At 55.1% G+C, this 19,700-nt stretch overlaps 1 protein-coding gene across 1 annotated transcript; it reads left to right on the forward strand.

Moving 5' to 3' along the window:
* The first annotated feature begins 4,139 nt into the window (after window positions 1–4,139).
* On the forward strand, window positions 4,140–10,584 carry IHH (Indian hedgehog signaling molecule). The gene is made up of 3 exons (XM_080799353.1): window positions 4,140–4,750; window positions 7,159–7,420; window positions 9,131–10,584. The coding sequence occupies exons 1-3, from the start codon at window positions 4,439–4,441 to the stop codon at window positions 9,787–9,789; spliced, it is 1,233 nt and encodes a 410-aa protein (XP_080655479.1). The 5' UTR covers window positions 4,140–4,438; the 3' UTR covers window positions 9,790–10,584.
* Window positions 10,585–19,700: the final 9,116 nt, after the last annotated feature.

Below are 19,700 nucleotides of genomic sequence, written 5' to 3' on the forward strand. Positions count from 1 at the left end.
CTCAGAGAAAGAATCCTCTTAATCCTACTGCTGTCTCAGGACACACGAGTATGAGCAGCAGAGTATGAGCAGCTGGATGGATGCTACTCCCCCTGGACAGATGATAGGAATCAGACAGCCGCTGTTGCTAGCCAACGCAGCAGAGGATAATGACACAAAAGCTTTGTAGTTTACAGCTTATACTTTTAACCCTCTCAACAGTCCTCCGAGGTAACTGATAAGCTTTTCACTTGATACATGAGAAAACTAAAATTTAGAGAAGTAAAGTGACTTACCCAAGGCCACGTGGGTAGAAGGTATCAGAGACCACGTTCAGGTGCAGATCAGCCAATTCCAGACCTGGTGGTCTTTCCATGAGCCGGGGCTGCTGTGCCCTGAGTCACTGGCAGGTATTCGACTAATTGCATTCCTGAAACTTCTCTGGTTGTGGCTCGACACCCATGGATTTAGAGCAAGATTGATCTGGGCAAGTGGCAGGACTAGGAGGAAAAAGACTAGTTGATTATAGAAATACAGACCAGCGCAGTATGTGTGTGTGTATCTGTGGATACGTCTGTACACACGCACATACCTACACACACCTGTACAAATAGATGACAACAAGCACATGGTATTTGTACTACAGTGTTAATTTCAAGATGGAGTAAATATACTAAAATAGTAGTCTAATAAACGGACAGTAGAACTTTTAAATTTTCATTTAAGTAATCTCTACACCCAACATGGGGCTGGAACTCAAGGCCCCGAGATCAAGAGTCCCACACTCTACTGACTGACCCGGCCAGGTGCCCCCAACAGATATTTAAATTATCAGGTTCTATGGTGTCTTTTCCTCCCTCTCCTCTTTCTTTCCAATCTAGTTTTCCAACGTGCACTCTAGTAAGCAAAAAAGGAATCAGCGTATCCAAAGAAATAGATTTTACTTTGTTCTTTGCAAAATCCAGACGATTGAGGGGGTGAAGGAGTCTAAAGGTGGGAGAAGGAAAGTGATTTTACCAATAGGCCCAGGACTCAGATGTGAGGTGCCCTCATCAGGCTCTGTTGCTGCTGCTTAAACTCCAGGCCATTGGTGGCTCTGGGAGTGGCACACCTTGGTTCTCCAGTTTATTGGCAACAGGAGCCTACCAGTGACCAGAGAAAGGAGCAGGCTGCATTTGCTTCTGGATGGATGAGCGCAAGTCCAAAGCTACCCCACATCTACCGAACAGCTAAGAACATGGGCAGCCAAGCCATCTTGGGCCCTAGTTGGGATCGAAAGCGCTCCAGGATCACTGCTGTGGAAATGACGAGGCTTTACTCATGGGCCTCTTCCCCACCCTCCTTCCACTGAAGGCAACTGGATGCATGCAGATCTGAATTTGAGATTCAGATCTTGAACCAGCACTGTGTCCTGAGAAAAAAGTGTAAGTTCGGAGTGAAGAAGCTCTGGGGTTCAAATCTCGACTGTGGGACCCCAGACAAGTAACTTTATCCTTAGAGCCTTAGGGTTGTAGATCCATAATGTGAGAATAATAACTGCCATGCGCAGGGGGTTGTTGGGAAGATTTGACTAAGTGCTTAAAGTAAGTGTCATAGAGAATAGACTGGATAAATATCAGCCACTCGCCCCCCCCCCACTGTCCCCTGCTTCTCCCAGTTCACACCCTAAGTTAGCCAGGCGGAGGAGGGGCTGGACTTGTTGGAGCCCTATCTCAACCAATGAGGTTACACTGCGGTAAGGGCACCCCCGATGCCAGGAGCACCCCTGATGCCAAACTCTCTCAGCACCGACGAGTGCTTTTTTGACACGGATCAGGTCTTTACCAGAGATCTGTATTCAACAGGGTCACAGTTTAAGAAGGGAAGTGAGAGGAAGAATGGCAAAGTTAATACATGGTTATAAGTTTGAGCCTCTAAGGGAATCTTAAATTGTCTTTTACTTGGAGAAAAGAAGGTTGAAAGTGAATTTAACAAACTCTTCGAGACTGAAGCTGATTAAGGGCCTTGATCTCTAAGACCAGGAAAAAAAAAAAAAAAAAGGAAAGGAGTTGAATTTACATTAGAGAGGAAGGAAGAAAGATAGACTGAGCTTAAGGCAAAACTGCTCTAGATGATTATTACATAACACATTGGGACAGGTGACCCTGGAAGCCTATGGGGTGGTCTTCTTTAGAGCTCCATAAGAAGAGGGCCCCAGTTTGTCTGGATTGGGAGAGGCGCTGGCCTGGCTGAGTAGTCTGCCCCGGAAATCAGCGGAAGAGAGGCAGGTGGGTGGGGAATATCGCAGGGATATCTTCTGAGCCCTGGAAAATATGCCTTAAAGCTCTTTGAGAGCTTTCAAAGAAAAGAAAAGTTAGAGTGGTCTGAGACTGGGAGACAGAATCCAAATACCAAGGAAGGAAGAAACCCAGTGTGGGGAACATGGGGCAAAGGGGAGGAAAAGAAACAGCCCATCCTGTATCCAAGTCTACTTCTGGCAGCATCATCATAACTTCCCTTCTGTGGGCCTCAGTTTCCTTTTCTATAAATGAAGTGATTGGATTAAGCACTACCTTGAGTCCTCAGCAATTCTGAACTTCTGTTCACAAAATCGATCCAGAGAACACGTAAGCACATCTGTGAAAAGCCACCACATCCAAACCCCGGGCTGTACTGGCGGCAGAAGACAGAGGGCCAACACACCAGTGCGGGAGAGGGCTGGGGCTCTGGGGTCAGACCCACGTAGAGGGTAGAGGATTTGAATTCCTCTCTGCTCCTCAGCCAGAAACTAGTCGTTCATCTTTGAACTTCAAAATCTTCATTTGTAAATCAGGAATAATAATAGCCTCATTGAGGGGTGTGAGTTTAAATTAGATAATGCAACTAGAATACTTAGTATAATAATATCTACTAGCTTCTGTGCCTTGGACACCTATCAGTAAAATAGTACTTATTGTGTTAGTATTCTTGGAACAAGCATTTTTAAACCTTTCTATTTCTATCTCTACCGAATGTGTAGGATATATTGCAACCGAATCATATAATTTGTTGCGATGGTGGCATTTGTCTTTAACATACTTGCCTTCTCTTGTTTTAGCAGAATAAATTCGAATTCACTCAGCTTTCCTGAAAGGCATATTAAAATAGGTACACAATCCATGCTTCTCTGGCTGCCTCTGCTTATTCTCTGTGCTTTTTAATTTGTCAAGTAGAAATAACAGAGTAATTGTCCAGCGCGCCAGCAGCTCTAAATCGCTAAGATGGTCCTTAGCAAGTCCCTGTCCCTGAGACCTGTGCTGCCCTTCTCCACGGTGGTCAGTTTCTCCAGGATTATGGCGGTTTCACCATTAGCTACTCTTCTCGGCACCTTGGCCCCTCCCTTTGCAACTTCAGTTTGCTCTCTTTAATAGTGTTTCCAACTCAAAACCCCCTATCCGACTCTTCGTGAGGCTAGATGCCTCACTCCCCCGCTGCACACCTGGGGGTCATAGGATGTGCGCTGGGTTGATAGGGAATTCAGTCCACCGAGCCGAGAAGGCGCGTCTCCTGGGCCAGGGCGGGGCCCCAGGTTAGGAGCGGCCTCCTGCCATTTGGCTTTACTTCCCCGCAGGGGACACCGTAGGCGGCTGTGCGGTCCCGCCACTGCCCCCCGCCCCTCGCGTCCGGCCGCGCCGTGGGTTGCGGTCTCTGTGGGGGTGGCAGCTCCTGTCCGGGAGGTTTGCGTCTGGCGGGGCACCCCGGAGCCGCGGGGAACCCAGAGGCGAGGCCCAGGCGGGGTGGGGCGCGTCCGGGCGGGGAGGGCGAACTCAGGCAGCGCAGGGGGCGCCGAGGGCAGCGGGCGGGCGGACGCGGCGGAGGAGCGAGCGGGACTAGGGCTGGCTGGTGCCGGGGCCGCCCGCCCGAGGGGGAGGAGGCTGTGCCGCCCTTGCTGCAGGTTCGCTGTCGAGCGCACAGGAGGCAGGGACATGGGTAGGGTGCGGTCTGCGCGGGGCCCGAGCCCGGATCTCTTCCATTTCCCCTCTCACTCGGCCCCGAGCTGCGCCGCAGACGGCAGCAGCTCCCGCTCCGCCCGAGCCGCCTGACCGCCGGGCCGGGGTGCTAACCGCGGGGCCCGCCAGCCCCGTCGGCCCGGCCAGCCCAGCCCAGCCCGGCGGCCCGCAGCCCCGCCGCCCGCCGCCCCCCGCCGCCGCCGCGTTGCCAAAACAAACGGGCCGGCCTATTTATTGGCGGCCGGCGAGCCGGGCAGCTCAGAGTCGAGGCGCCGAGGGGGACAGCGCGCCGCCACCAGCCAGGGCCCCGGGCCCCCGCCCCGCACCTGAGTCCCGCCGGCCCTGCGCCGCGCCGCGGCAGCCCATGGCGCCCCCGCCTGGAGCCCCCAGGAGCCACCCGGACGCCTGAGTCCCCGCAGCGCTCCCGTCTACTCGCCCGCCCGCCAGCCCACCAGGCGCCCTCGCCCGCCGCTCGCTCGGGCTCCCCGGCCATGTCTCCCGCCCGGCTCCGGCCCCGACTGCAGTTCTGCCTGCTCCTGCTGCTGCTGCTGGTGCCGGCAGCGCGGGGCTGCGGGCCGGGCCGGGTGGTGGGCAGCCGGCGGCGGCCGCCGCGCAAGCTCGTGCCGCTCGCCTACAAGCAGTTCAGCCCCAACGTGCCCGAGAAGACCCTGGGCGCCAGCGGGCGCTATGAAGGCAAGATCGCGCGCAGCTCGGAGCGCTTCAAGGAGCTCACCCCCAACTACAATCCCGACATCATCTTCAAGGACGAGGAGAACACGGGCGCCGACCGCCTCATGACCCAGGTGAGCGCGACCCGCCCTCGCAGGGCGCCGCCGCCGAAGCACCGCCACCTGCCCGGCCCTCCCCGCCCCCCTGGCACCTTTTCTCGACTGGCTGGCACGCCCCCTGGCACCTGCCCCTCTCGCCAAGCCCGGCCGCCTGCTGCCCAAGATGGGCCGGCCAGGGGTCCCCGGGGGCGCGGACATCCGCGAACCCGCCGGAGGCTGTGAGAAGAGCTCCCCGCCGCCAAGCGCCACGGCCCAGCCGGGTGGCGGCAGCCTCTCTGGCCCGGAGTGCAGGCAGCTGAGGTCAGACGCGGCACCCGGAGGTACCTGGACTCCGCCACCTCCCGCGCCTCCGGGACCCACTCAGTCCCTCCGGGCCTAACCTTCCGCACGGCTGCCCCCTCTCCTTTTGAAGCCATCGGGCACCCCAGAGGCGAAGAAGCTGTGGGCACAGAGGGCCTTTCCTTCCTGCGCTCTCGTGGTCCGCTGCGCTGCCCCCTCCTGGAGTAGCGTCCCCCCCTGGGTCTGGGACCAAGGTCTTAGGGACAGCGGGAAGAGTTGGGCTGGGAGGCGGAGGTGGGAAAGGGAACTTGCCCGGCGAGCCCACGTGTCTGTCCCGAGAGCTGAGCGGCCCAGCTGCGGTTAAGGGTGGGGTGCCGGGAACTTCGGGCTCTGGGAACGAACTTGGGGGATCCCTGGGCTTGGTGGCGCGGACGGGCAGGGCTGAAAGAGAAGAGCCACGATGCCCGCCTAGGGAGGCCGGGAGCAGAGCTAATGCTAGCTAGTCTCTGCAAGCGCGGAAGAGGACCGCTCAGCCCACGCTCTTGGGAGGCAAACTTTCTTTCCTGCAGCCTGGGTCCCAAGGAATCAGAAATCTTCGTCCCCTTCCTCAGTGGTGTCCCGGGGCTGCCCCCGCAGGCAGGCAGCCTGCTCGCTAGGTGCTTTGGGAAGAGCAGCTCCACCACAACCCTCAGCCTGCGCCCTGGCGCCGGGGCTGGCCGGCCGGTGTCGGGGCCGAAGGTTGGCTGGTGGCCGGGCCGGGCCGGGCGCCGAGGAATGCAGATAAGGATCCCGGCCACGGGCTGGGCAATCATTGACAGCGCACGCCGGGCTCTGGACGGGGGGAGGGGGAGAGGGGCGGGGAGCAGGGGCTCCCGGGGCCGCTGGAGGTGGAGGGCTAGAAGCCTGGAGGCAAGGAGCATGCAGAGCACCTTCCCTGGGCAGTGAGCGCCCCCGCCAGCTAGGCTTCTCACCCAGAAGGTTGGCCAAACCTTGGGCTGTAGCTGCAGTTGGCTCCTGGGAGACCCGAGTCCAAGGGTCTGTGGGGCCTGGGCTCTCCCAGGTGGGGCACTGGCTGCCCAGGCTTGGCAGGGCCCCACACCCAGTCAAGGACTGTGAAAGGGACCCCTCTCTCACAGGCCTCTCCCCCCAGTCAACTGCAGGGTCCTTTGGGCTGCAGGCACGGTGGGAGTCACCACAGACAGATGAGCTCTCTGGTCCTTCCCAGTAGGCGAGGGCGCAGCTCGACTCCTGCCCCCATGTGAGAGAGCGTGGAGCCGGCTTGCTGAGATCAGAGGCTTGTTTCCTCAGGTCCCTTCTCTGATAGGGGCCATGCAGAGGTGCTCATGGCTCTGGACTCAAGGAGAACGTGTCCTGGGATTATCAACCCCAGGGGCTCCCCATGCAGCGGGAGACGCTCCCTGTCGCCCTCCATCTGGCCGGGCTGTGAGCTAGCATTTCCATCACCTTCTGGTTCCCCTGCTTCCGCATCCTCCAATCCATTGCTGGAGGCTTTTGGATCTTCAGTAGCAGCAGGAATTGAAAGGAAGAACTCTGTGGTGGTGGAGAGATCCAGGCAGCCCGGGATTCCCTTCCAACACACCCCCACGCTGCTGGGGCGCTCTGCACCTGCCGTGCCTCAGGGCGGGGGTTGGGGGGCTTCAGCCCTGAGGCTACGGTGACACCTACTGGGCACCTCCGGCCTTGCATGCCTAGCAGTCCCGCCGGAGGCAGTCGGCTTTGCTACCACTCCCCCCCACCCCCCACCCGCTAGCAAAGGGCGGTTTCTGGTCTCCCGGGCCTTGGTGGGACAGAGGGACTGGGTGCTGGAAGAGTAGCCCCATCTGTGGAGGGATGGGTGGCCCGAGCTGAGGGGAGGGAGTGCAAGAGGGAGGGCCCACTTATCAGAGAAGGTCGCCCAAGGGTGCACCTCCTGCCGGGCCCTCCGGATTTGTGGCGCCACCGTGCGGTCCAGGTCCCTGGAGCAGCCAGATGCTAGAATGCAAGGAAGCAAGTTAGGGCTCTTTGTTCTTAAGAAGACAGGGATAGAGCACCTCCCGGGGTTCCCAACTGAGGCAGATGATCTGGGAGAGGCCCGGCACACAGGCCAGCATCTCCCCCTAACTCCACGTGCTTTCCTCTTGCAGCGCTGCAAGGACCGCCTGAACTCTCTGGCCATCTCGGTGATGAACCAGTGGCCTGGCGTGAAGCTGCGAGTGACTGAAGGCTGGGATGAGGACGGTCACCACTCAGAGGAATCGCTGCACTATGAGGGCCGCGCGGTGGACATTACTACTTCAGACCGTGACCGCAATAAGTATGGACTGCTGGCTCGCCTGGCCGTGGAGGCCGGCTTCGACTGGGTGTATTACGAGTCCAAGGCCCACGTGCATTGCTCCGTCAAGTCCGGTGAGCCGCTGCCTGGGGGCTGGGCCCGGGGCCGGGGCCGCAGGGCGTGGGCAGGCACAGGGCTCACTGCTGCCCGGAAGGTGAAGAGGCCGGCCAGGGGATGGAGGAGGGGACCCCAGGGAAGAAGACGTCTGCGGCGCTCCCCGCTGCTGCTTGTGACCACCTGCTCATCCCGTCCCTGGTAGTGTGATGGCAGGAGCCTAGGGAGTCAGGGCCTGTCCCAGCGCCGCTGGGGGCCGGCCTTGCAGTCCGCAGTCCAGAGCCTGCCGCAGGAAGTGCAAGCCAGAGCGAGCTGGACAGATGGAAGCCAGGCTGTGACAGAGATGGCCTCCCCACTCAGCTGACTCAGAATGGAAGCGGGTGGTGGGACCAGGGGCCGGGGCCAGGGCGTGCCCAGACACCAGCCCACCTGACCGGGAGCCAGGAGCCCAGAGATTCAGAATCCACAACCCTGTGGCAGGTCAGGCCCTTTAGGGCACTTCATATGCTCCCCCGGGGGGGTGGGTGCAGGTGTCCCCAACCTCTCCCCGCCAGGGCCCTGAAGCTGGACATTTTGGGGCAAAGCCAGCCACGAGGGCCAGAATAAACAGAGTGGACTCAATAAAGTGGATTTTCCCAGATTGGCCGCCTTGTTGATCCAAATGGGCAGGCATGGGGGCCTCGCCCCTCCCTCGACCTTGTCAACATCCCTGTCACCTACACTGAACCCAGTCACAGATGCTTCAAAAGGTTCCTGCGTGACGGCCAGCCTAGCCCCACCAGGCTGTGGGCACCGGGCCACAGTCACACTTGAAGACCTGACACACTGAGACCAGGCCCACTGCTTCCTATTCCCAGACCCACCGGGGCACACCGTGGGGCCCTCACCCCCGCCCTCCCCTTGGGCACTTGCCCACCAGTGGTATCTGTTTCAAGTCACATCCACCCTGCACCTGTGAAACACTGGCCCGGGGCCAACTCCTCAAGTGGCCACCTCCATCCTCATTCCTGACCCCCAACACTACTCTCCATCCCACTCCCCAGTGCCACCATGTCCTGTCCCCACACAAGGACCCAGCACACGAACTGAAGATGGTGATTTTACCCTTGCCAGTGAGCCGGGCCCCGGCCTGACTGTCTGCTCCGAGGCCCCCCAGAAATCTGTGTTTGTGCATGGCCGGTCCTCCTCTCACTTCCTTATGGACTCTGAGGTTCAGCTCTGGCCCAGAACTTGGGGAGTCCATCTGAGAGGGCAATTTTGGGGGAGCATCCGAGCAAAGAGTGAGAAGTAACGGGACCTCCAGACCCCAGAGGAGCTAAGTGCCTTCTCCACAGAGACTGCTGTTTGCCGAGGGTCAGGTCACAGCTGACTGCTGCCCGGCTCAGACAATCCTGGTCCTCTCTGACAGCTTCATGGCACTGTCGGGATGGAGGGCAGGGGGGGCTTTCCCTGGGCTTCAGGAGGGCCCTTTCCTCCTCACCTGTGGGTCTCAGCACGCTGAGTCCACTCCTCTCGCTGGCAAAGGATTCAATTGGGTGGCGGTGGGGGAAGGGAGGAATATTACATCGTGGGCTGGGGTGGATTCAAGGCTGCATGGGACTGAGGGGGTGTGTGGAGCAGAGCTGGTATGTGGTGAGCGGTGGCGGGGGGCACTCTGGGAGTGAGAAGCTCTGGGGTCAGAGGGGTGCTCTGACATAGTAGTAATACCTTTGTGTCCCTTCTTCCCACAGAGCACTCGGCTGCGGCCAAGACAGGAGGCTGCTTTCCTGCTGGAGCCCAGGTGCGCCTGGAGAGTGGGGCACGTGTGGCCTTGTCGGCTGTGAGGCCTGGAGACCGGGTGTTGGCCATGGGGGAGGATGGGAACCCCACCTTCAGTGACGTGCTCATTTTCCTGGACCGTGAGCCAGATAGGCTGAGGGCCTTCCGGGTCATCGAGACCCAGGACCCCCCGCGCCGCCTGGCACTCACGCCTGCCCACCTGCTCTTCACCTCCAACAATCACACGGAACCAGCGGCCCACTTCCGGGCCACCTTTGCCAGCCAAGTGCAGCCTGGCCAGTACGTGCTGGTGGCTGGGGTGCCAGGCCTGCAGGCCGCCCGAGTGGCGGCTGTCTCCACACACGTGGCAGTGGGGGCCTATGCCCCACTAACCAGACACGGGACGCTGGTGGTGGAGGATGTGGTGGCTTCCTGCTTCGCGGCCGTGGCCGACCACCGTCTGGCTCAGTTGGCCTTTTGGCCCCTGCGACTGTTTCACAGCTCGGTGTGGGGCAGCTGGACCCCGGGAGAGGGCGTGCACTGGTACCCTCGGCTGCTCTACCGTCTGGGACGGCTCCTGCTGGAAGAGGGCAGTTTCCACTCACTGGGCATGGCCGGGCCAGGGAGCTGAAAAGTCCCCTTGGTTGCCCTCCCGCAGCTTCCTGACTCGGTCCAAAGGCCTCCTTGCCAGCAGGGCACTGGCGCTGGATGGGACCTGAGTTGGGGGGCACTGGTTCCCACCATCTCTTTCTCGGAGACACCCCATTGCAACTTCATTGTGCAGTGCCAGTGTCGACCACCCATCCCACCTCGATGTAGTGACAGAGTTGAAAGCCCAGCTGGTTGGTGGGGGTGGGAGGGGCTGGTCTAGCCTTCTACCCTAGAGACCTCGAGGCTGGCAGAGCGGGGCCAACCCAGCCAGCTCTCCCTTCGACTTTTCATACCTGCCTCCCCCATGGGGGAGGGCCCATTCCATCTGTCTTAGGCCCCTTGGAGGTGGGCTTGCCCCTCAGTTGATGCTGCTAGATTCCCTGGGAGCCAGCAGGGAGCTGGCTGGACTCGACGTCAGCTGCCCAGAACCGAGAAGGCCATAAGGGTAGGGCAGCCAGCCCGGCCATCATGAGGCAGGACCTTCCTTCCCGGACACACTCCTCAGGATGCCTCCAGAGACTGTTGCTGTCAGCGGGAGGAGTTCTGGGTTTCAGCCAATGTGATCACAGCGCCCGGGAACCTGGGGAGGGGGCTGGATGTCCTTCCGCCCCTGCCCGGGCTAAGCTCCCTCTTCTGCTGAACCACGACCCCCACTCCCCCTCCAGTCAGTCTCCCCCACCTTATTTATTGGCATGGAGGGGGAAGCCCATGGGAGAATTTGGGGGATGTTTTGGTCTTTTCTTCCTTTTGTAATAAAAATTATTTAAGTTGTTAGAGCTGTAGAGTCTAGGACGCTGAGTGGGGCCAATACACAGCCCGGAACCGTGGGTGGGTCTGTCCAGGGTGTGCTCACCTTCCCCTGTGGACAGAACCTCCCATGCTCCCACCATCTCTGCAGGCCCTCCTCATCCAGCAGCCCAGCAAAGCCTCCCCCTACCCTCCCCCTGCCCCCAGAGAGCTGGGCTCGGTGCCGGGCAAGGCCTTTCATGTGCTGATCTCCAACTTTGCCTTAAACACTACTGGACCAGAGAAAGAACTGAGGTAACTAGCCCAGGGCCCCGTGGCTCCTCTCAAACCATCTCACTGTGCCTAGTCAAGGCCCTTTTCCTGCTTGCTCCAGACTTTCTCGGGGCCTGGGGTTCTCTTCCTTCAGTGAGAATAATGGACCATGGTACGAGAAGATTCTGTAGAATTTGCATCTGCCTCGTGGCCCATTCTGACTTCTGGGATAACTCAGGGGTCCCTAATCTAGCAGGTCTCAAACCTTAGAACTCCCTGTGCAGCGTGTTTAAAAATGATTCTTGGCTCCACTCAAACAATTCTGCTGTAACAGATCCAGATGAGGCACAGGAACTTTTTACAAACACACCCAACATGGCCGATGGCCCATGGATGGCCCTTGGAGAAACATGGTTTAGTCTAGAGAAGGCCCAGTTGGTTGCCCAGACAAGATGACCCCCTTCTTCATTTTCTCTTGGACTCTTGAGCCCAAGGCCGGTTTTTCTGAGCTGATCTCACTACAGATAGCCAAGACGCCCAGGTCCAGTGGTACATTTGTGAAATTGTCAGACGTTTCATAAGCCAGTTGAAATAGGCCACGGCAGGAGAATTCACACCATGGAAATGGGTGTACGCTCCGAAGTAGAGTTCCCCCGACCATGGAGAGCCAGTTGCTAAAACACACCACCGCCCAGTTTCTCCCCTCCGAGTCAGGGATGACTGCTCAGACTCTTACCTCACCCTTCTCCCATTTCCCATGGAGGAAAACACTGGAGAAAACGTCATTGCCCTGGAAGCTGTGTCATGTGGGAGGAAATAGGGTCCCCCAGGCGATAATGACAACTGCTGTTGTCTGGTGCAGACTAAGCATCACTATGCATTGTTCTGAGTGCTTCATAGGAAGCTACTTAATTCTGGTAACAACCTTATGCGATGTATGTTTTCATATTACCATGTTCCAGATGAGCACAGAAGCACAGGGAGGTTAAGTAACTTGCCCGAGGTGACAGAGCAAGGGACAGAAGCAGGATTCGAACCCATGCATCTTGGCCTTTGGGCCCAGTTTTGACCACAAGGGTTTTCTCTTAGTGAACCTGGATTCTCTCTGGAAGGCACTCTCAGCATTTCAGGCCTGGAAGTCAGCTTTGTCAGCACATCTAGAATGGACTCATGGGCAGATGCTCATGAACCAGGTTCACAGGCACCGAATGGCCATGAACTCATCTACAGTGAAAAACAGAAGATCAAGGTCAAGATACTCTTGTCTGTTTGTACATTCTCTCGCTTACAGACATTCTTCATGGAGGTGGGGGAGAGGCAGAGAGAGAGAGAGAGAAAGAAAGGCAGGGAGAGAGGGAAGAGGGAGGGGGAGGAAGAAAGAGAGGCTTGCCCCCATGGGGTCCAGCTGCTTCTCCTACTGGACCTGAGTACACTCTGTCCTGCAGACACAGAGCCATTTGGTGTCCCCAGACCTTTCTGTTCTAGATGAGTTTCCTCAGGAAACACATTCATTCTCCAGACAAAGAAGGCTGCAAAGATTCAGAAAGACATGTATCTGAATTCAGACCCTCAAAAATCAACCTTGGGGTGAATGTGGGACCCTGTGGCTTTTCCAAGAATCCTGGGACCAGACCTGGGCACAATGTGTGAGCGGGGAGGCATGGGGAGACAGCCTGGGAAGACATCTTCCACCGTTACAGGATGATGGGGGCCCCAATCCTTCCCCCCTCAAACCCACCTCGTCCCAGCATCTATAATGCCAAGGCCCAGAGGAGGGTCAACCATGCTGCCCAGGCAGCTACTGATCCAATGCCTGCCTCTCTTCTCAAGGTCAAGTGCAGCCCCCAAAGCTCCTGCATCCACAAGTATGACCTGCATTCACGTGTTTGGTCCTCATTCATTAGATACTCTTGTGTGGGGTCCCATGCCAGAGTGATGGAAAGTGGTAGTCCCCGCCATGGGGAACCCTTGGGTGGTGGGAAGCAGCATGGGGAGACACGCCCATGCTGTGTGCTGAGTCCTGTGGCCAGCATCTCACAGGGGCTATGGGAGTGCCATGGAGAGGCAGGGAGCTAGGAGGGCTTCCTGGAGGCGAGGATGCTACAGGTAGGGCAAGGAGGCCTTTGCATTGTGGGTCTGTAAAGGAAGGGATCCAGGCTGAGGACACAGCACATGCAAAAGCGTGGGGGCTTGAGGGAGCCTGGGGGCTTGAAGGAACTGCCAGGCCAGAGTCACAAACCTATGTGGGTGTGGCCAGACCGAAGTAGAGAGGTAGGTAAGGGTCAAATGACACAGGGCCTTCTCCTGGTTGCCCAAGGCTAGTCTAACTGGGTTCAAGGGAGCCTGGGGCTCCTATTCTCTCTGCCTGCCCACCCCCCAGCGGGAGTGCATGGGGAAGAGATTCAGAGTCTCCCGCACAGCCCAGTCCAGGCGAAATGCAACACCCTTGCCTGAGTCCACAAGTCCTCAGGGAGAAATGGAGCTAGGGAGACCTGGAGAGTTGGGGTACAAGAGACAAAGTGGGGAATCCGGCTGGGAGGCCTATGGAGCTGCCTGGACAGACTCCCCTCAACACAGGGGCCTCCATACCTGGCTCTCTTACTTGTCTGGGCAGAGGCACCCCCTCAGGTACCCACTCCCCAAGCTGTCCTTGCAGCCTCCTCTCTCCGGTTTGGAAAGACCCAGTGACCCTGGGGATGGCTTTTGCAAAGCTGCGTGGGCCTGCCCTCACCTGAAGATGCTGCCCTGGGGATGATTTCTGACAGTCTGCAGTGCTGTGCTGGGATGGGTCGAGCAGAATGCACCGATCCTTTAGGCAACCAGGCCTGTGGTGGGGGCCAGCAGCCCGTGTGGAGACTAGTAATAGGAGCTGCTCCCTGAAAAAACTTAACAAACCCCTCCCTCCCCACCCTGCAAAGAGATCCCACTAGATCCAGCCTGGTGCCAGCAAGCTTGTTTAGGTGAGAGCCTGGCGCAGGAGGCACGCCAGGGTACCAGCACACCCGGATTTCAGCCCTGGCTGGCCTGCCCAGCCTAGAACCCGTCTGTAATGTACAACTTGTACAACCTTAACTCTAGCCCAGGAGGCCAGCAGGGGCCTCTGCCAGGCTCAGCGGATTCCCTGCCTGCAATTAAAGTTTGGAGAGAAGGTCCCCACAGTGTCACATGGGAGGAAGCAGAGAGCAATTAGACAGGAGTGAGGACTGGATGAGCTCAATGACCCCGGTGACCGGGGACTTCCTGGAAGTGGTTTTGGGCTGCCGCCTTCCAGGCTGAGTGACGGGGTCAAGGGTAGGTGGAGGGATTATTGGGAGCCGGTGCACTGAGAAGATGCAGGGTACACTCAGGAACTGGGAACTGGTGTGTGTGTTTGGTGGGGGGGGGGCTAAAGGTGCCAGGAGGGGAAATGGGAGCTGGGCTGGGGGTTGGGGGACACTGCGCCCCATGGAAAAGGTCTAGCTGCTTGCCTGGTGGGAAGGCTAGAGCAGGAAATGCCCCAAAGAAGTCACAACGGTGGGCCCTGTGGGAAGGCACAGGTCTTGCTCCCCACATGGGAGGGTGTTCCCTCTGCAGAAAAACTTCTCTGGTAGGGGTTGGAGGCAGCGGCTCCCTCACCCCATGCCCTCTGCCCACTGGGTGGAATGCGCCTGATGGGGTTCAGCCCCATGTCCCACACCCCAGCCTGGTTCTCAAAGCCTCTTTGTTCCATGGGACTGAGTTGCGGCCAGCCCGGATCTGATAAGGCCGGTGGGGCAGATAGTGGCCCGCCCTGCACGGTGCACCGCCCCAAGCCACACCCTGGCCACCTCGCACGCACAGGGCATGGGGCCCCAGCAGTGCAGAGATGCAGGGGGCTTCTTGGCCAGGTTAGGGTCAGGAAGCCTCAACTTGTAGGCTGGCCCTCCCTGCAGTCCATTTAAGACCCCTCTTATCCGCACGGGGGAATTGGGTTAACAGAATTATCCCCATTTCAGAAATCAAGTCTCCAAGAGGGAAAATGACTTGCCCTCGGTTGTTTCTTTCATCATCAGGAGCATGGACTGTGCTAAGTCTGTTATTTACATTATCTTTTAAAGTCCTAACAGCCTATGAAGTAAGGTTGTTCCTAATTCCTACATTGCGAGAAGAAACTGGGGCCAGAGAGGTGAAGTCACCTGCCCAAGGACACACAGTAGCAGAGTCCAGATCAGAACCAGATCAGGTGCCCTCCAGCTGCAAACTGAAGAAGGTGGGAACTGATGATGAGTCACCATTCCAGAGGAATGGGAGGAATGCATTTCAGCTTCAACCTAAAAGATCTGGTGGGGCTGGGGGTGGCCAAGAACCCATTAGAGAAGGTGATCCTAGAAGACTAATGTTCTAGAAGCTTGAGAGGATCCCGTGCTGGTGGGAGTGGCAATGGTTAAAATATGTCCACAAATTATTTGACACTTCTCTCCCCTTGGAAAAGGCCATATAGCTTCTGCCTGGTTCTACCATGAGATCGCCAGGCTAGAGAGGCTATAGGTGTTCCTGTCCCTAGGCTAGCCCAGCTCCCAGACCACAGCACCATCTTAGAAGTCGCAGCCCAGTGGAACTTACAGAGGGCGGCCCTGGCCAGCATCTGAAAGGCTCTAAGTAAGAACTGCCTGGCCAAGCCCTTCCTGAACTCTCGACCCACAAAACCATAAGCAAAATAAAATAAGGGTTTGTGTGTTTGGAACTTCGAATTTTTGGAATGATTTCTTACACAGTGATGGTAACCAGAACCAAGGGCAAAGAGGGGATGGGAACAGATGAACATATCTTCTAAGGTCTTTAATGCTTTTACACGAAAGCTTTTAAAAATGGAGTCATGGGGGAAAAATGGAGTCATGGGGTGCCTGGGCGGCTCGGTTGATTAAACCTCCTACTCTTGATTTGGCTCAGGTCATGATCTCATGGGTCCTGAGATCAAACCTTGTGTTGGACTCTGGGCTCAGTGTAGAGTCTACTTGAGATTCTCTCTCTCCCACTCCCTTTGCCCCTCCCCCGACTCATGCACGCACTCTCTGTCTCTCTCTAACATAAACACATAAATTTTTTTTAAATGGAGTCACTATTGGGCTGGAGGAGGTGTGATGCCTCTTAATCTTTTTTTTCTAATTTTTTATTTACGTAATCTCTACACCCAGCGTGGGTCTTGAACTCACAGCCCTGAGATCAAGAGTTGCATGCCCTTCAAGCTAAGCCAGTTAGGTGCCCCAACTCTTAGTCTTCTAAAGCAGCAGCATGGGAGGACACACTGATTTGGACTGAACTAGGGGCAGATAGAGATGCAGACAAAGGGGAAGGTTGGATAAGCAGATCTCTCCACACTCAACTGATGAGAAGTATGTTAGGTATCCATTTTAGGGGGAGGATCTCTGATGATAGCAAACTCCTTGAGGAGTGAAGAGCCTCCTAGAAGGAAGGAAGCTCATGAATCTGGGCTAGTGGGTAGTAAGGAGTCATCGTAGACAAATGAAAGGAATTCTGTTAGAGACTTTTAAAAAGCCCAATTGTTAGATGTTGAAAAAAGTACTCAAGGGTTGGGGCCAGACCGGAGAGATAGGCTGGACCCTTCTGTGGATAGTTGCTGGCCAGATTTTCTCAGAGTGCCCCTGCACACAGAAACTAGCAGGGGCTCAAAAAGAAGGTCCCTAAAAATGGGCAAGAAACACCCTGTTGTCCTCATAAACTCCAAGTGTATTTGCATTTGGCTTCTGCACATGCTTCCAAGTACCGACTTAGGAAGACTCAGGGGAAAGTGACCAGGCAGGATCTAGGGAATGGGTGTGTCTCAGGGGAGTGGTTGGGGGTGTAGGGGTAAGAAAGGTTAACTTCAAGGACAGATTTCTTCATTTATGAACTCTTTTTTTTTTGTACAAAATGGTGGTTTTATTAAAGCTTGGGGACAGGTCCTATGAGCAGAAAGAGCTGCTGCATCTGCAGAGTTGTGAGAGGTGTTTCATTACACACTGTGGGGCTGGGGGAGTTCTTAATCCTAGAGAAACAAAAGATGGACATGATCAAAATCTAATAAAGAGGAAAGTAGCAGGTTGATAGTGGACAATCCTGACACTAGTTTGGCCAAGTAACCAAAGTTAACATCACCAATGTTGCTCTGATATAATGCCCTGAGAAGGGCATATCACCTCTGTATTATGCTTCCCGTGAATATGTACCTTACTCTATGGGACACCTGGGTGGCTCAGTGGGTTAAAGCCTCTGCCTTTGGCTTGGGTCATGATCTCAGGGTCCTGGGATCGAGCCCCGCATTGGGCTCTCTGCTCAGCAGGGAGCCTGCTTCCCCTTCTCTCTCTGCCTGCCTCTCCGCCTACTTGTGATCTCTGTCTGTCAAATAAATAAATAAAACCTTTAAAAAAATATGTACCTTACTCTAATCACATGAAACAAACCCAAGATTGAGCAGCATTCTACAAAATAACTGACAGTACTCTTTAAGAGATTCATGGTCATAAAAGACAAGGAAAGACTCAGGAAATGCCCCAGGGAAGATCCTGAATTGGATACTGAAATAGGAAAAGGATATTAGTGGACAAGCTGTGAAATCTAAATAATTCTCTACTTTCTAAACATTTTTTAAAGATTTTATTTATTTATCTGACAAACAGAGATCACAAGTAGGCAGAGAGGCAGGCAGAGAGAGAGTGGGGGAGGGGGAAGCAGGCTCCCAGCTGAGCAGAGATCCTGATGCAGGGTTCCATCCCAGGACCCTGAGATCATGACCCAAGCCAAAGGCAGAGGATTAACCCGCTGAGCCACCCAGGTGCCCCCAATTCTCTACTTTCATTAATAGTGTGTTAATTTTCTTAGTTTTGATAAATGTTCTATAGTCATATAAGATGCTTACCTAAGGGGAGGTTGCATGAAGGATTAATGAGAACTCTCTGTACTACTTTTGTGATGCTTCCATATATCTATAACTAACTCAAAGTTTTTAAGATTAAAAAAAAAGTCAGGAGCTCATGGACCAGGCAAGGGTGGGCTCCCTTACCATCTTTGAAATCCAAGTCAATTTTCACACCCAAAGGAGGGCAGCTGCACTGTGCCAGTGGTCATATTATGATATTTTTACTTGAGAAAGAGCCCTGATCAGAAATGGATTGGAAAAGGGTTTGAGGAATTAAATAGGATGGAAAGTAATAGACTTTCTGTTCTTCCTCTATTTAAAACACGCAATAAGGCAAGCTTTGCTAAGTTCTTTTTTTAAAAATTTTTTTTTAATTTAGGAAAACATTTCTTTTTTTTTTTTTTTAAAGATTTTATTTGTTGATTTGACAGACAGAGATCACAAGTAGGCAGAGAGGCAGGCAGAGAGACAGAGGGGGAAGCAGGCTTCCCGCTGAGCAGAGAGCCCGATGTGGGGCTCGATCCCAGGACCCTGGGATCATGACCCGAGCTGAAGGCAGAGGCTTTAACCCACTGAGCCACCCAGGTGCCCCCCCTTTTTTTTAATTTTTAAAAAGATTTTATTTATTTATTTATTTGACAGAGAGAGAGATCACAAGTAGGCAGAGAGGCATCAGAGAGAGGGGGAAGCGGGCTCCCTGCTGAGCAGACAGTCTGATGCGGGGCTCGATCCGAAGACCCTGGGATCATGACCTGAGCTGAAGGCAGAGGCTTTACCACACTGAGCCACCCAGGCACCCCTTTGCTAAGTTCTTTAAATTTTTTTTATCACACTTAAACCTCACAACCTTTTGGGGTAGGTGTTAGTTTTCCCTGTTTACAGATGAGCAGACTGGGTCATATAGAAGCAAAAGAACAAAATCGTAGAGCTGAGAGTTGGTGGGTTTGGGATTCAAATCCAAACGTTTTTACTCCAGTTTGTTCTTAATCACTCCACTGTACTATCTTCTCAAGGATGGGCCTCATTCAGCTCATACTTCAGGGGTTCCACACTTGGGTGGGTCAGAGCGGTGGGGATAGGCGAGGGAAGGGGATGGCCTCAGATGGGTTGGTCAGCCAGAGCTGTCCATGGTGCTGGCCAGAGAGATGTGCGGCTCTAGAGAGGAGGAGATGGTCTAAGGGAAGACAGCTGGGAAAGCTAACACAGAGAAGGAGCACTGCTCAGACTAGAAAAGGAGAGCAATTAGACCTGGTGACTGATTCTTCACCAATGAGGAGGCATTCAGGGGGGAGATACTTCAAGTTTTGGCTAGAAATAATAAACTGGGAGTCCCTGGGTGGCTCAGTTGTTAAACGTCTCCCTTCAGCTCAGGTCATCCTTCCCTGGGCTCCCTGCTCAGCAGGAGGCATTCTTCTCCCTCTCTCACTCCCCCTGCTTGTGTTTTCTCTCTAGCCGTCTCTATTAATTAAATAAACTCTTTAAAAAAATAAAGAAATGTGTAAACAGCAGATGGTGAGGTGGGACTTTTCCTCAGGTCTCGCTTGCAACAATTACTATTCACTACAGCTATTGTTAAAGGTCTGGAGATACTTTGGTACCAGTCACTTGCTGAGTCCTCTGCTGCTGTGGCTGCTCTCCCTGTCCCCTCACCATACTCCCAGCTCTCCCTATGACCCAACAAAAAAAAGGGTTAAAGCCTGGCAAAATGGGAGCAACTAGGACCCTGGCTCTGGCTCTGAGGCCAGCTGGTATCCATACTCATAGCTTGGCATCCATACTTTACCAATAGGTAAGAATTTTGAATACTATCCTTGTTTGCCCCCATTTTACAGATGAAGAAAGTCGGCCTCTGGAATGTTTAATAATTTGCCTGATATCACCCAGCTCTCAGATGGTAAAACCTGATTTTAGTATATGTGCTGCCGAAGCGAGCACTCAGATGGTAAAACCTGAACTTGAACTCAAGTCTCCTGGGATTAAGCCTCATGTCTTTCCCTTGATCCCACTAATGTTGGCTT

The sequence above is a fragment of the Martes martes genome (genome assembly GCF_963455335.1).
Source record: "Martes martes genome assembly, chromosome: 3".
In the NCBI taxonomy this organism is placed as follows: Eukaryota; Metazoa; Chordata; class Mammalia; order Carnivora; family Mustelidae; genus Martes; species Martes martes.